General features: G+C 51.2%; 2 protein-coding genes across 2 annotated transcripts in view; one reads left to right on the top strand and one right to left on the bottom strand.

Annotated features, from left to right (window-relative positions):
- LOC134983856 (oocyte zinc finger protein XlCOF7.1-like) overlaps nucleotides 1–1806 on the bottom strand; it is a 138659-nt gene extending 136853 nt beyond the window's left edge. The window contains exons 1-3 of the mRNA XM_063949474.1: nucleotides 1731–1806; nucleotides 1515–1612; nucleotides 201–1416 (exon numbers count right to left, since the gene is read on the bottom strand). Of these exons, the coding sequence (XP_063805544.1) occupies nucleotides 201–1416; nucleotides 1515–1612; nucleotides 1731–1764 (1348 nt within the window). The 5' untranslated portion in view covers nucleotides 1765–1806. The remainder of the gene's footprint in view (nucleotides 1–200; nucleotides 1417–1514; nucleotides 1613–1730) is intronic.
- Nucleotides 1–17204, top strand: part of LOC134983862 (zinc finger protein 585A-like) — a 139670-nt gene that overhangs the window by 64525 nt on the left and 57941 nt on the right. The window lies entirely within an intron of this gene.

Genomic DNA, 17204 nt, shown 5'->3' with positions numbered 1-17204 from the left:
ACACCAGAGAGTGTGGGGAGGAGACTGGTCAGATCTCTGGGCTGGTAACACACAGTGACATGATGTGAGGCGGAGAGCTGGAGTATAATAGGGGCTGATGGCTCCTGATGTACAATATACCCCAGAGAGTGTGGAGAAGAGACTGGTCAGAAGGAAGGAGAATATGTGACACTTTCCTGTAATAAGTGTTTATTACTCACCTGTGCTGATATCTGTAGGGATCTCCTCCTCCTTACACTGCTGATCACCCTTCAGATACGTCTCTTCTTCTTCCTCAGTATCTTCTGTCTCTATATCAGTCACATACGTCTCTTCTTCTCCCTCTGTATCTTCTGCCTTTATATCAGTCACATACGTCTCTTCTTCTCCCTCTATATCTTCTGTCTTTATATCGGTCACATACGTCTCTTCTTCTCGCTCTGTATCTTCTGCCTTCATATCAGTCACATACGTTTCTTCTTCTCCCGCAATATCTTCTGCCTTCATATCAGTCACATACGTCTCTTCTTCTCCCTCTATAGCTTCTGCCTTTATATCAGTCACATATGTCTCTTCTTCTCCCTCTATATCTTCTGCCTTTATATCAGTCACATACGTCTCTTCTTCTCCCTCTATATCTTCTGCCTTTATATCAGTCACATACGTCTCTTCTTCTCCCTCTATATCTTCTGCCTTTATATCAGTCACATACGTCTCTTCTTCTCCCTCTGTATCTTCTGCTTTTATATCAGTCACATACGTCTCCTCTTCTCCATCTATATCTTCTGCCTTTTTATCAGTCACATACGTCTCTTCTTCTCCCTCTGTATCTTCTGCCTTCATATCAGTCACATACGTCTCTTCTTCTCCCTCTATATCTTCTGCCTTTATATCAGTCACATACATCTCTTCTTCTCCCTCTATATCTTCTGCCTTTATATCAGTCACATACGTCTCTTCTTCTTCTGTATCTTCTGCCTTTATATCAGTCACATACGTCTCTTCTTCTCCCCCTATATCTTCTGCCTTTATATCAGTCACATACGTCTCTTCTTCTCCCCCTATATCTTCTGCCTTTATATCAGTCACATACGTCTCTTCTTCTCCCTCTGTATCTTCTGCCTTTATATCAGTCACATACGTCTCTTCTTCTCCCTCTATATCTTCTGCCTTTATATCAGTCACATACGTCTCTTCTTCTCCATCTATATCTTCTGCCGTTATATCAGTCACATACGTCTTTTCTTCTCCCTCTATATCTTCTGCCTTTATATCAGTCACATACGTCTCTTCTTCTCCATCTATATCTTCTGCCTTTATATCAGTCACATACGTCTCTTCTTCTCCCTCTGTATCTTCTGCCTTTGTATCAGTCACATATGTCTCTTCTTCTCCCTCTGTATCTTTGATTTTAATATTATTTAATTGGGCTTCACCCTATGTAAACAATACAAATATAATGACACACAGCTCCTCTACACAACATACAGTGACAGTCACTTTGGTTTATTGGGGAGACCCTATAGCCCACCTACCTGATCCTCCTGTGGGATCCTGTGATTCTCCTCTGTACAGTCCTGGGAATACAGAGGACGGGGACATCTCTCTGGGGTATCTCTGTTACTGGGTCCTTCTGTAGGAGACACACAGTGACTGAGTACAGTGTATATATGTGATTATCAGATGATGTGTGTATATAGGGGCCCCCATACCTGCTCTCCCCTGTACAATACATGACAGTCTCCCCTTACCCAGTGATGTGTGGGGCCGGTGATTCTCCATCATCAAGTCCTTGTACAGACCCCTGTGTTCCTCTATACACTCCACCTCCTGCATGGAGACATAGACAGTGACATCCTGACACCTTATAGAAACCTGACACACACTGTGATACAGTCATCACCCAGACACATCCCCTGGTGTTACTGTATAATGCCCCATTCCCAGCAGTCACCTCTCCAGTCATCACCCAGACACATCCCCCGGTGTTACTGTATAATGCCCCATTCCCAGCAGTCACCTCTCCAGTCATCACCCAGACACATCCCCCGGTGTTACTGTATAATGTCCCATTCCCAGCAGTCACCTCTCCAGTCATCACCCAGACACATCCCCTGGTGTTACTGTATAATGTCCCATTCCCAGCAGTCACCTCTCCAGTCATCACCCAGACACATCCCCAGGTGTTACTGTATAATGCCCCATTCCCAGCAGTCACTTCTCCAGTCATCACCCAGACACCCCCCCTGGTGTTACTGTATAATGCCCCATTCCCAGCAGTCACCTCTCCAGTCATCACCCAGACACATCCCCCGGTGTTACTGTATAATGCCCCATTCCCAGCAGTCACCTCTCCAGTCATCACCCAGAAACTTCCTCTGGTGTCACTGTATAATGCCCCATTCCCAACAGTCACCTCTCCAGTCATCACCCAGATACATTCCCTGGTGTTACTGTATAATGTCCTATTTGCAGCAGTCACCTCTTGAGTCATCACCGAGACACACATCCTGGTGTTACTGTATAATGCCCCATTCCCAGCAGTCACTTCTCCAGTCATCACCCAGACACATCCCCCGGTGTTACTGTATAATGCCCCATTCCCAGCAGTCACCTCTCCAGTCATCACCCAGACACATCCCCTGGTGTTACTGTATAATGTCCCATTCCCAGCAGTCACCTCTCCAGTCATCACCCAGACACATACCCCGGTGTTACTGTATAATGTCCCATTCCCAGCAGTCACCTCTCCAGTCATCACCCAGACACATACCCCGGTGTTACTGTATAATGTCCCATTCCCAGCAGTCACCTCTCCAGTCATCACCCAGACACGTCCCCTAATGTTACTGTATAATGTTCCATTCCCAGCGGTCACCTCTCCAGTCATCACCCAGAAACTTCCTCTGGTGTTACTGTATAATGCCCCATTCCCAACAGTCACTTCTCCAGTCATCACCCAGACACCCCCCCTGGTGTTACTGTATAATGTCCCATTCCCCGCAGTCACCTCTCCAGTCATCACCCAGACACATCCCCTGGTGTTACTGTATAATGCCCCATTCCCAGCAGTCACTTCTCCAGTCATCACCCAGACACATCCCCAGGTGTTACTGTATAATGCCCCATTCCCAGCAGTCACTTCTCCAGTCATCACCCAGACACCCCCCCTGGTGTTACTGTATAATGCCCCATTCCCAGCAATCACCTCTCCAGTCATCACCCAGACACATCCACTGGTATTACTGTATAATGTCCCATTCCCAGCAGTCACCTCTCCAGTCATCACCCAGACACATACCCCGGTGTTACTGTATAATGTCCCATTCCCAGCAGTCACCTCTCCAGTCATCACCCAGATACGTCCCCTAATCTTACTGTATAATGTTCCATTCCCAGCGGTCACCTCTCCAGTCATCACCCAGAAACTTCCTCTGGTGTTACTGTATAATGCCCCATTCCCAACAGTCACCTCTCCAGTCATCACCCAGATACATTCCCTGGTGTTACTGTATAATGTCCCATTCCCAGCAGTCACCTCTCCAGTCATCACCCAGACACATTCCCTGGTGTTACTGTATAATGTCCCATTCCCAGCAGTCACCTCTCCAGTCATCACCCAGACACGTCCCCTAATGTTACTGTATAATGTTCCATTCCCAGCGGTCACCTCTCCAGTCATCACCCAGAAACTTCCTCTGGTGTTACTGTATAATGCCCCATTCCCAGCAGTCACCTCTCCAGTCATCACCCAGACACATCCCCTGGTGTTACTGTATAATGCCCCATTCCCAGCAGTCACTTCTCCAGTCATCACCCAGACACATACCCCGGTGTTACTGTATAATGTCCCATTCCCAGCAGTCACCTCTCCAGTCATCACCCAGACACGTCCCCTAATCTTACTGTATAATGTTCCATTCCCAGCGGTCACCTCTCCAGTCATCACCCAGAAACTTCCTCTGGTGTTACTGTATAATGCCCCATTCCCAACAGTCACCTCTCCAGTCATCACCCAGATACATTCCCTGGTGTTACTGTATAATGTCCTATTTGCAGCAGTCACCTCTTGAGTCATCACCGAGACACACATCCTGGTGTTACTGTATAATGCCCCATTCCCAGCAGTCACTTCTCCAGTCATCACCCAGACACCCCCCCTGGTGTTACTGTATAATGTCCCATTCCCAGCAGTCACCTCTCCAGTCATCACCCAGACACATCCCCTGGTGTTACTGTATAAATGCCCCATTCCCAGCAGTCACTTCTCCAGTCATCACCCAGACACATCCCCAGGTGTTACTGTATAATGCCCCATTCCCAGCAGTCACTTCTCCAGTCATCACCCAGACACCCCCCCTGGTGTTACTGTATAATGCCCCATTCCCAGCAGTCACCTCTCCAGTCATCACCCAGACAAATCCCCCGGTGTTACTGTATAATGCCCCATTCCCAGCAGTCACCTCTCCAGTCATCACCCAGACACATCCCCTGGTGTTACTGTATAATGTCCCATTCCCAGCAGTCACCTCTCCAGTCATCACCTAGACACATACCCCGGTGTTACTGTATAATGTCCCATTCCCAGCAGTCACCTCTCCAGTCATCACCCAGACACGTCCCCTAATGTTACTGTATAATGTTCCATTCCCAGCGGTCACCTCTCCAGTCATCACCCAGAAACTTCCTCTGGTGTTACTGTATAATGCCCCATTCCCAGCAGTCACCTCTCCAGTCATCACCCAGACACATCCCCCGGTGTTACTGTATAATGCCCCATTCCCAGCAGTCACTTCTCCAGTCATCACCCAGACACATACCCCGGTGTTACTGTATAATGTCCCATTCCCAGCAGTCACCTCTCCAGTCATCACCCAGACACGTCCCCTAATCTTACTGTATAATGTTCCATTCCCAGCGGTCACCTCTCCAGTCATCACCCAGAAACTTCCTCTGGTGTTACTGTATAATGCCCCATTCCCAACAGTCACCTCTCCAGTCATCACCCAGATACATTCCCTGGTGTTACTGTATAATGTCCTATTTGCAGCAGTCACCTCTTGAGTCATCACCGAGACACACATCCTGGTGTTACTGTATAATGCCCCATTCCCAGCAGTCACTTCTCCAGTCATCACCCAGACACCCCCCCTGGTGTTACTGTATAATGTCCCATTCCCAGCAGTCACCTCTCCAGTCATCACCCAGACACATCCCCTGGTGTTACTGTATAAATGCCCCATTCCCAGCAGTCACTTCTCCAGTCATCACCCAGACACATCCCCAGGTGTTACTGTATAATGCCCCATTCCCAGCAGTCACTTCTCCAGTCATCACCCAGACACCCCCCCTGGTGTTACTGTATAATGCCCCATTCCCAGCAGTCACCTCTCCAGTCATCACCCAGACAAATCCCCCGGTGTTACTGTATAATGCCCCATTCCCAGCAGTCACCTCTCCAGTCATCACCCAGACACATCCCCTGGTGTTACTGTATAATGTCCCATTCCCAGCAGTCACCTCTCCAGTCATCACCTAGACACATACCCCGGTGTTACTGTATAATGTCCCATTCCCAGCAGTCACCTCTCCAGTCATCACCCAGACACGTCCCCTAATGTTACTGTATAATGTTCCATTCCCAGCGGTCACCTCTCCAGTCATCACCCAGAAACTTCCTCTGGTGTTACTGTATAATGCCCCATTCCCAACAGTCACCTCTCCAGTCATCACCCAGATACATTCCCTGGTGTTACTGTATAATGTCCTATTTGCAGCAGTCACCTCTTGAGTCATCACCGAGACACACATCCTGGTGTTACTGTATAATGCCCCATTCCCAGCAGTCACCTCTCCAGACATCACCCAGACACATCCCCCGGTGTTACTGTATAATGTCCCATTCCCAGCAGTCACCTCTCCAGTCATCACCCAGACACCCCCCCTGGTGTTACTGTATAATGTCCCATTCCCAGCAGTCACTTCTCCAGTCATCACCCAGACATGTCCCCCTGGTGTTACTGTATAATGCCCCATTCCCAGCAGTCACCTCTCCAGTCATCACCCAGACACCCCCCGTGGTGTTACTGTATAATGTCCCATTCCCAGCAGTCACTTCTCCAGTCATCACCCAGACACCCCCCTGGGGTTACTGTATAATGTCCCATTCCCAGCAGTCACTTCTCCAGTCATCACCCAGACATGTCCCCCTGGTGTTACTGTATAATGCCCCATTCCCAACAGTCACCTCTCCAGACATCACCCAGACACATCCCCTGGTGTTACTGTATAATGTCCCATTCCCAGCAGTCACCTCTCCAGTCATCACCCAGACACGCCCCCTGGTGTTACTGTATAATGCCCCTTTCCCACCAGTCACCTCTCCAGTCATCACTCAGACACCCCCCCTGGTGTTACTGTATAATGTCCCATTCCCAGCAGTCACCTCTCCAGTCATCACCCAGACACATCCCCTGGTGTTACTGTATAATGCCCCATTCCCAGCAGTCACTTCTCCAGTCATCACCCAGACACATCCCCAGGTGTTACTGTATAATGCCCCATTCCCAGCAGTCACTTCTCCAGTCATCACCCAGACACCCCCCTGGTGTTACTGTATAATGTCCCATTCCCAGCAGTCACCTCTCCAGTCATCACCCAGACACATCCCCAGGTGTTACTGTATAATGCCCCATTCCCAGCAGTCACTTATCTAGTCATCACCCAGACACCCCCCCTGGTGTTACTGTATAATGTCCCATTCCCAGCAGTCACCTCTCCAGTCATCACCCAGACACCCCCCCTGGTGTTACTGTATAATGTCCCATTCCCAGCAGTCACCTCTCCAGTCATCACCCAGACACCCCCCCTGGTGTTACTGTATAATGTCCCATTCCCAGCAATCACTTCTCCAGTCATCACCCAGACATGTCCCCCTGGTGTTACTGTATAATGTCCCATTCCCAGCAGTCACTTCTCCAGTCATCACCCAGACATGTCCCCCTGGTGTAACTGTATAATGCCCCATTCCCAGCAGTCACCTCTCCAGACATCACCCAGACACATCCCCTGGTGTTACTGTATAATGTCCCATTCCCAGCAGTCACCTCTCCAGTCATCACCCAGACACCCCCCCTGGTGTTACTGTATAATGTCCCATTCCCAGCAGTCACTTCTCCAGTCATCACCCAGACACATCCCCCGGTGTTACTGTATAATGTCCCATTCCCAGCAGTCACCTCTCCAGTCATCACCCAGACACCCCCCCTGGTGTTACTGTATAATGTCCCATTCCCAGCAGTCACTTCTCCAGTCATCACCCAGACATGTCCCCCTGGTGTTAATGTATAATGCCCCATTCCCAGCAGTCACCTCTCCAGTCATCACCCAGACACCCCCCTGTTGTTACTGTATAATGTCGCATTCCCAGCAGTCACCTCTCCAGTCATCATCCAGACACGTCCCCCAGTGTTACTGTATAATGCCCCTTTCCCAGCAGTCACCTCTCCAGTCATCACTCAGACACGTCCCCTGGTGTTACTGTATAATGCCCCATTCCCAGCAGTCACCTCTCCAGTCATCACCCAGACACATCCCCTGGTGTTACTGTATAATGTCCCATTCCCAGCAGTCACCTCTCCAGTCATCATCCAGACACGTCCCCCAGTGTTACTGTATAATGCCCCATTCCCAGCAGTCACTCCTCCAGTCATCACCCAGACACGTCCCCCGGTGTTACTGTATAATGCCCCATTCCCAGCAGTCACCTCTCCAGTCACCACCCAGACACATCCCCTGGTGTTACTGTATAATGTCCCATTCCCGGCAGTCACCTCTCCAGTCATCGCCCAGACACATCCCCTGGTGTTACTGTATAATGCCCCAGTCCCAACAGTCACCTCTCCAGTCATCACCCAGACACGATCCCTGGTGTTACTATATAATGCCCCATTCCCAGCAGTCACCTCTCCAGTCATCACCCAGACACATCCCCTGGTGTTACTGTATAATACCCCATTCCCAGCAGACACCTCTCCAGTCATCACCCAGACACATCTCCTGGTGTTACTGTATAATACCCCATTCCCAGCAGTCACCTCTCCAGTCATCACCCAGACACGTCCCCTGGTGTTACTGTATAATACCCCTTTCCCAGCAGTCACCTCTCCAGTCATCACCCAGACACATCCCCTGGTATTACTGTATAATGCCCCATTCCCAGCAGTCACTTCTCCAGTCATCACCCAGACACATCTCCTGGTGTTACTGTATAATACCCCATTCCCAGCAGTCACCTCTCCAGTCATCACCCAGACACGTCCCCTGGTGTTACTGTATAATACCCCTTTCCCAGCAGTCACCTCTCCAGTCATCACCCAGACACATCCCCTGGTATTACTGTATAATGTCCCATTCCCAGCAGTCACCTCTCCAGTCATCACCCAGACACCCCCCCTGGTGTTACTGTATAATGTCCCATTCCCAGCAGTCACTTCTCCAGTCATCACCCAGACACCCCCCCTGGTGTTACTGTATAATGTCCCATTCCCAGCAGTCACCTCTCCAGTCATCACCCAGACACATCCCCTGGTATTACTGTATAATGCCCCATTCCCAGCAGTCACTTCTCCAGTCATCACCCAGACACGTCCCATGGTGTTACTGTATAATGTCCCATTCCCAGCAGTCACTTCTCCAGTCATCACCCAGACACCCCCCCTGGTGTTACTGTATAATGTCCCATTCCCAGCAGTCACTTTTCAGTCATCACCCAGACATGTCCCCCTGGTGTTACTGTATAATGCCCCATTCCCAGCAGTCACCTCTCCAGACATCCCCCAGACACATCCCCCGCTGTTACTGTATAATGTCCCATTCCCAGCAGTCACCTCTCCAGTCATCACCCAGACACCCCCCCTGGTGTTACTGTATAATGTCCCATTCCCAGCAGTCACCTCTCCAGTCATCACCCAGACACATCCCCTGGTGTTACTGTATAATGCCCCATTCCCAGCAGTCACTTCTCCAGTCATCACCCAGACACATCCCCAGGTGTTACTGTATAATGCCCCATTCCCAGCAGTCACTTCTCCAGTCATCACCCAGACACCCCCCCTGGTGTTACTGTATAATGCCCTATTCCCAGCAGTCACCTCTCCAGTCATCACCCAGACACATCCCCTGGTGTTACTGTATAATGTCCCATTCCCAGCAGTCACCTCTCCAGTCATCACCCAGACACATACCCCGGTGTTACTGTATAATGTCCCATTCCCAGCAGTCACCTCTCCAGTCATCACCCAGACACGTCCCCTAATGTTACTGTATAATGTTCCATTCCCAGCGGTCACCTCTCCAGTCATCACCCAGAAACTTCCTCTGGTGTTACTGTATAATGCCCCATTCCCAACAGTCACCTCTCCAGTCATCACCCAGATACATTCCCTGGTGTTACTGTATAATGTCCTATTTGCAGCAGTCACCTCTTGAGTCATCACCGAGACACACATCCTGGTGTTACTGTATAATGCCCCATTCCCAGCAGTCACTTCTCCAGTCATCACCCAGACACCCCCCCTGATGTTACTGTATAATGTCCCATTCCCAGCAGTCACCTCTCCAGTCATCACCCAGACACATCCCCTGGTGTTACTGTATAATGCCCCATTCCCAGCAGTCACTTCTCCAGTCATTACCCAGACACCCCCCCTGGTGTTACTGTATAATGCCCCATTCCCAGCAGTCACCTCTCCAGTCATCACCCAGACACATCCCCCGGTGTTACTGTATAATGCCCCATTCCCAGCAGTCACCTCTCCAGTCATCACCCAGACACATCCCCTGGTGTTACTGTATAATGTCCCATTCCTAGCAGTCACCTCTCCAGTCATCACCCAGACACATACCCCGGTGTTACTGTATAATGCCCCATTCCCAGCAGTCACCTCTCCAGTCATCACCCAGACACCCCCCCTGGTGTTACTGTATAATGTCCCATTCCCAGCAGTCACCTCTCCAGTCATCCCCCAGACACGTCCCCTAATGTTACTGTATAATGTTCCATTCCCAGCGGTCACCTCTCCAGTCATCACCCAGAAACTTCCTCTGGTGTTACTGTATAATGCCCCATTCCCAACAGTCACCTCTCCAGTCATCACCCAGATACATTCCCTGGTGTTACTGTATAATGTCCTATTTGCAGCAGTCACCTCTTGAGTCATCACCGAGACACACATCCCCTGGTGTTACTGTATAATGCCCCATTCCCAGCAGTCACTTCTCCAGACATCACCCAGACACATCCCCCGGTGTCACTGTATAATGTCCCATTCCCAGCAGTCACCTCTCCAGTCATCACCCAGACTCCCCCCCTGGTGTTACTGTATAATGTCCCATTCCCAGCAGTCACTTCTCCAGTCATCACCCAGACACCCCCCCTGGTGTTACTGTATAATGTCCCATTCCCAGCAGTCACTTCTCCAGTCATCACCCAGACATGTCCCCCTGGTGTTACTGTATAATGCCCCATTCCCAGCAGTCACCTCTCCAGTCATCACCCAGACACCCCCCCTGGTGTTACTGTATAATGTCCCATTCCCAGCAGTCACTTCTCCAGTCATCACCCAGACACCCCCCTGGTGTTACTGTATAATGTCCCATTCCCAGCAGTCACCTCTCCAGTCATCACCCAGACACGCCCCCCGGTGTTACTGTATAATGCCCCATTCCCAGCAGTCACCTCTCCAGTCATCACCCAGACACCCCCCCTGGTGTTACTGTATAATGTCCTATTCCCAGCAGTCACCTCTCCAGTCATCACCCAGACACATCCCCTGGTGTTACTGTATAATGCCCCATTCCCAGCAGTCACTTCTCCAGTCATCACCCAGACACATCCCCAGGTGTTACTGTATAATGCCCCATTCCCAGCAGTCACTTCTCCAGTCATCACCCAGACACCCCCCTGGTGTTACTGTATAATGTCCCATTCCCAGCAGTCACCTCTCCAGTCATCACCCAGACACATCCCCAGGTGTTACTGTATAATGCCCCATTCCCAGCAGTCACTTCTCTAGTTATCACCCAGACACCCCCCCTGGTGTTACTGTATAATGTCCCATTCCCAGCAGTCACTTTTCCAGTCATCACCCAGACACCCCCCTGGTGTTACTGTATAATGTCCCATTCCCAGCAGTCACCTCTCCAGTCATCACCCAGACATGTCCCCCTGGTGTTACTGTATAATGTCCCATTCCCAGCAGTCACTTCTCCAGTCATCACCCAGACATGTCCCCCTGGTGTTACTGTATAATGCCCCATTCCCAGCAGTCACCTCTCCAGACATCACCCAGACACATCCCCTGGTGTTACTGTATAATGTCCCATTCCCAGCAGTCACCTCTCCAGTCATCACCCAGACACCCCCACTGGTGTTACTGTATAATGTCCCATTCCCAGCAGTCACTTCTCCAGTCATCACCCAGACACCCCCCCTGGTGTTACTGTATAATGTCCCATTCCCAGCAGTCACCTCTCCAGTCATCACCCAGACACCCCCCTGGTGTTACTGTATAATGTCCCATTCCCAGCAGTCACTTCTCCAGTCATCACCCAGACACCCCCCCTGGTGTTACTGTATAATGTCCCATTCCCAGCAGTCACTTCTCCAGTCATCACCCAGACACACCCCTGGTGTTACTGTATAATGTCCCATTCCCAGCAGTCACCTCTCCAGTCATCACCCAGACACCCCCCCTGGTGTTACTGTATAATGCCTCGTTCCCAGCAGTCACCTCTCCAGTCATCACCCAGACACCCCCCCTGGTGTTACTGTATAATGCCCCGTTCCCAGCAGTCACCTCTCCAGTCATCACCCAGACACCCCCCCTGGTGTTACTGTATAATGTCCCATTCCCAGCAGTCACCTCTCCAGTCATCACCCAGACACATCCCCTGGTGTTACTGTATAATGCCCCATTCCCAGCAGTCACTTCTCCAGTCATCACCCAGACACATCCCCAGGTGTTACTGTATAATGCCCCATTCCCAGCAGTCACTTCTCCAGTCATCACCCAGACACCCCCCCTGGTGTTACTGTATAATGTCCCATTCCCAGCAGTCACCTCTCCAGTCATCACCCAGACACATCCCCAGGTGTTACTGTATAATGCCCCATTCCCAGCAGTCCTTCTCCAGTCATCACCCAGACACCCCCCCTGGTGTTACTGTATAATGTCCCATTCCCAGCAGTCACTTCTCCAGTCATCACCCAGACACCCCCCCTGGTGTTACTGTATAATGTCCCATTCCCAGCAGTCACCTCTCCAGTCATCACCCAGACACCCCCCCTGGTGTTACTGTATAATGTCCCATTCCCAGCAGTCACTTCTCCAGTCATCACCCAGACATGTCCCCCTGGTGTTACTGTATAATGTCCCATTCCCAGCAGTCACTTCTCCAGTCATCACCCAGCATCACCCAGACATGTCCCCTTGGTGTTACTGTATAATGCCCCATTCCCAGCAGTCACCTCTCCAGACATCACCCAGACACATCCCCTGGTGTTACTGTATAATGTCCCATTCCCAGCAGTCACCTATCCAGTCATCACCCAGACACCCCCCTGGTGTTACTGTATAATGTCCCATTCCCAGCAGTCACTTCTCCAGTCATCACCCAGACACCCCCCCTGGTGTTACTGTATAATGTCCCATTCCCAGCAGTCACTTCTCCAGTCATCACCAAGACATGTCCCCCTGGTGTTACTGTATAATGGCCCATTCCCAGCAGTCACCTCTCCAGACATCACCCAGACACATCCCCCGGTGTTACTGTATAATGTCCCATTCCCAGCAGTCACCTCTCCAGTCATCACCCAGACACCCCCCCTGGTGTTACTGTATAATGTCCCATTCCCAGCAGTCACTTCTCCAGTCATCACCCAGACATGTCCCCCTGGTGTTACTGTATAATGCCCCATTCCCAGCAGTCACCTCTCCAGTCATCACCCAGACACCCCCCCTGGTGTTACTGTATAATGTCCCATTCCCAGCAGTCACTTCTCCAGTCATCACCCAGACACCCCCCCTGGTGTTACTGTATAATGTCCCATTCCCAGCAGTCACTTCTCCAGTCATCACCAAGACATGTCCCCCTGGTGTTACTGTATAATGCCCCATTCCCAGCAGTCACCTCTCCAGTCATCACCCAGACTCCCCCCCTGGTGTTACTGTATAATGTCCCATTCCCAGCAGTCACTTCTCCAGTCATCACCCAGACACCCCCCCTGGTGTTACTGTATAATGTCCCATTCCCAGCAGTCACTTCTCCAGTCATCACCCAGACATGTCCCCCTGGTGTTACTGTATAATGCCCCATTCCCAGCAGTCACCTCTCCAGTCATCACCCAGACACCCCCCCTGGTGTTACTGTATAATGTCCCATTCCCAGCAGTCACTTCTCCAGTCATCACCCAGACACCCCCCTGGTGTTACTGTATAATGTCCCATTCCCAGCAGTCACCTCTCCAGTCATCACCCAGACACGCCCCCCGGTGTTACTGTATAATGCCCCATTCCCAGCAGTCACCTCTCCAGTCATCACCCAGACACCCCCCCTGGTGTTACTGTATAATGTCCTATTCCCAGCAGTCACCTCTCCAGTCATCACCCAGACACATCCCCTGGTGTTACTGTATAATGCCCCATTCCCAGCAGTCACTTCTCCAGTCATCACCCAGACACATCCCCAGGTGTTACTGTATAATGCCCCATTCCCAGCAGTCACTTCTCCAGTCATCACCCAGACACCCCCCTGGTGTTACTGTATAATGTCCCATTCCCAGCAGTCACCTCTCCAGTCATCACCCAGACACATCCCCTGGTGTTACTGTATAATGCCCCATTCCCAGCAGTCACTTCTCTAGTTATCACCCAGACACCCCCCCTGGTGTTACTGTATAATGTCCCATTCCCAGCAGTCACTTTTCCAGTCATCACCCAGACACCCCCCTGGTGTTACTGTATAATGTCCCATTCCCAGCAGTCACCTCTCCAGTCATCACCCAGACATGTCCCCCTGGTGTTACTGTATAATGTCCCATTCCCAGCAGTCACTTCTCCAGTCATCACCCAGACATGTCCCCCTGGTGTTACTGTATAATGCCCCATTCCCAGCAGTCACCTCTCCAGACATCACCCAGACACATCCCCTGGTGTTACTGTATAATGTCCCATTCCCAGCAGTCACCTCTCCAGTCATCACCCAGACACCCCCACTGGTGTTACTGTATAATGTCCCATTCCCAGCAGTCACTTCTCCAGTCATCACCCAGACACCCCCCCCTGGTGTTACTGTATAATGTCCCATTCCCAGCAGTCACCTCTCCAGTCATCACCCAGACACCCCCCTGGTGTTACTGTATAATGTCCCATTCCCAGCAGTCACTTCTCCAGTCATCACCCAGACACCCCCCCTGGTGTTACTGTATAATGTCCCATTCCCAGCAGTCACTTCTCCAGTCATCACCCAGACACATCCCCAGGTGTTACTGTATAATGCCCCATTCCCAGCAGTCACTTCTCCAGTCATCACCCAGACACCCCCCTGGTGTTACTGTATAATGTCCCATTCCCAGCAGTCACCTCTCCAGTCATCACCCAGACACCCCCCCTGGTGTTACTGTATAATGCCCCGTTCCCAGCAGTCACCTCTCCAGTCATCACCCAGACACCCCCCCTGGTGTTACTGTATAATGCCCCGTTCCCAGCAGTCACCTCTCCAGTCATCACCCAGACACCCCCCCTGGTGTTACTGTATAATGTCCCATTCCCAGCAGTCACCTCTCCAGTCATCACCCAGACACATCCCCTGGTGTTACTGTATAATGCCCCATTCCCAGCAGTCACTTCTCCAGTCATCACCCAGACACATCCCCAGGTGTTACTGTATAATGCCCCATTCCCAGCAGTCACTTCTCCAGTCATCACCCAGACACCCCCCCTGGTGTTACTGTATAATGTCCCATTCCCAGCAGTCACCTCTCCAGTCATCACCCAGACACATCCCCAGGTGTTACTGTATAATGCCCCATTCCCAGCAGTCCTTCTCCAGTCATCACCCAGACACCCCCCCTGGTGTTACTGTATAATGTCCCATTCCCAGCAGTCACTTCTCCAGTCATCACCCAGACACCCCCCCTGGTGTTACTGTATAATGTCCCATTCCCAGCAGTCACCTCTCCAGTCATCACCCAGACACCCCCCCTGGTGTTACTGTATAATGTCCCATTCCCAGCAGTCACTTCTCCAGTCATCACCCAGACATGTCCCCCTGGTGTTACTGTATAATGTCCCATTCCCAGCAGTCACTTCTCCAGTCATCACCCAGCATCACCCAGACATGTCCCCTTGGTGTTACTGTATAATGCCCCATTCCCAGCAGTCACCTCTCCAGACATCACCCAGACACATCCCCTGGTGTTACTGTATAATGTCCCATTCCCAGCAGTCACCTATCCAGTCATCACCCAGACACCCCCCTGGTGTTACTGTATAATGTCCCATTCCCAGCAGTCACTTCTCCAGTCATCACCCAGACACCCCCCCTGGTGTTACTGTATAATGTCCCATTCCCAGCAGTCACTTCTCCAGTCATCACCAAGACATGTCCCCCTGGTGTTACTGTATAATGCCCCATTCCCAGCAGTCACCTCTCCAGACATCACCCAGACACATCCCCCGGTGTTACTGTATAATGTCCCATTCCCAGCAGTCACCTCTCCAGTCATCACCCAGACACCCCCCCTGGTGTTACTGTATAATGTCCCATTCCCAGCAGTCACTTCTCCAGTCATCACCCAGACATGTCCCCCTGGTGTTAATGTATAATGCCCCATTCCCAGCAGTCACCTCTCCAGTCATCACCCAGACACCCCCCCTGGTGTTACTGTATAATGTCCCATTCCCAGCAGTCACCTCTCCAGTCATCATCCAGACACGTCCCCCAGTGTTACTGTATAATGCCCCATTCCCAGCAGTCACTCCTCCAGTCATCACCCAGACACGTTCCCTGGTGTTACTGTATAATGTCCCATTCCCAGCAGTCACTTCTCCAGTCATCACCCAGACACGTCCCCCAGTGTTACTGTATAATGCCCCATTCCCAGCAGTCACCTCTCCAGTCATCATCCAGACACGTCCCCCAGTGTTACTGTATAATGCCCCATTCCCAGCAGTCACTTCTCCAGTCATCACCCAGACACCCCCCCTGGTGTTACTGTATAATGTCCCATTCCCAGCAGTCACCTCTCCAGTCATCACCCAGACACCCCCCTGGTGTTACTGTATAATGTCCCATTCCCAGCAGTCACTTCTCCAGTCATCACCCAGACATGTCCCCCTGGTGTTAATGTATAATGCCCCATTCCCAGCAGTCACCTCTCCAGTCATCACCCAGACACCCCCCCTGGTGTTACTGTATAATGTCCCATTCCCAGCAGTCACCTCTCCAGTCATCATCCAGACACGTCCCCCAGTGTTACTGTATAATGCCCCATTCCCAGCAGTCACTCCTCCAGTCATCACCCAGACACGTTCCCTGGTGTTACTGTATAATGTCCCATTCCCAGCAGTCACTTCTCCAGTCATCACCCAGACACGTCCCCCGGTGTTACTGTATAATGCCCCATTCCCAGCAGTCACCTCTCCAGTCATCACCCAGACACGTCCCTTGGTGTTACTGTATAATGCCCCATTCCCAGCAGTCACCTCTCCAGTCATCATCCAGACACGTCCCCCAGTGTTACTGTGTAATGCCCCATTCCCAGCAGTCACTCCTCCAGTCATCACCCAGACACGTCCCCCGGTGTTACTGTATAATGCCCCATTCCCAGCAGTCACCTCTCCAGTCACCACCCAGACACATCCCCTGGTGTTACTGTATAATGTCCCATTCCCAGCAGTCACTCCTCCAGTCATCACCCAGACACGTCCCCTGGTGTTACTGTATATAATGTCCTATTCCCAGCAGTCACCTCTCCAGTCATCGCCCAGACACATCCCCTGGTGTTACTGTATAATGCCCCATTCCCAGTAATCACCTCTCCAGTCATCACCCAGACACCCCCCTGGTGTTACTGTATAATGTCCCATTCCCAGCAGTCACCTCTCCAGTCATCGCCCAGACACATCCCCTGGTGTTACTGTATAATGCCCCATTCCCAGTAA

The sequence above is a fragment of the Pseudophryne corroboree genome, assembly GCF_028390025.1.
Source record: "Pseudophryne corroboree isolate aPseCor3 chromosome 3 unlocalized genomic scaffold, aPseCor3.hap2 SUPER_3_unloc_27, whole genome shotgun sequence".
Classification (NCBI taxonomy): domain Eukaryota; kingdom Metazoa; phylum Chordata; class Amphibia; order Anura; family Myobatrachidae; genus Pseudophryne; species Pseudophryne corroboree.
This window is presented reverse-complemented; position numbering and strand designations above follow the sequence as displayed.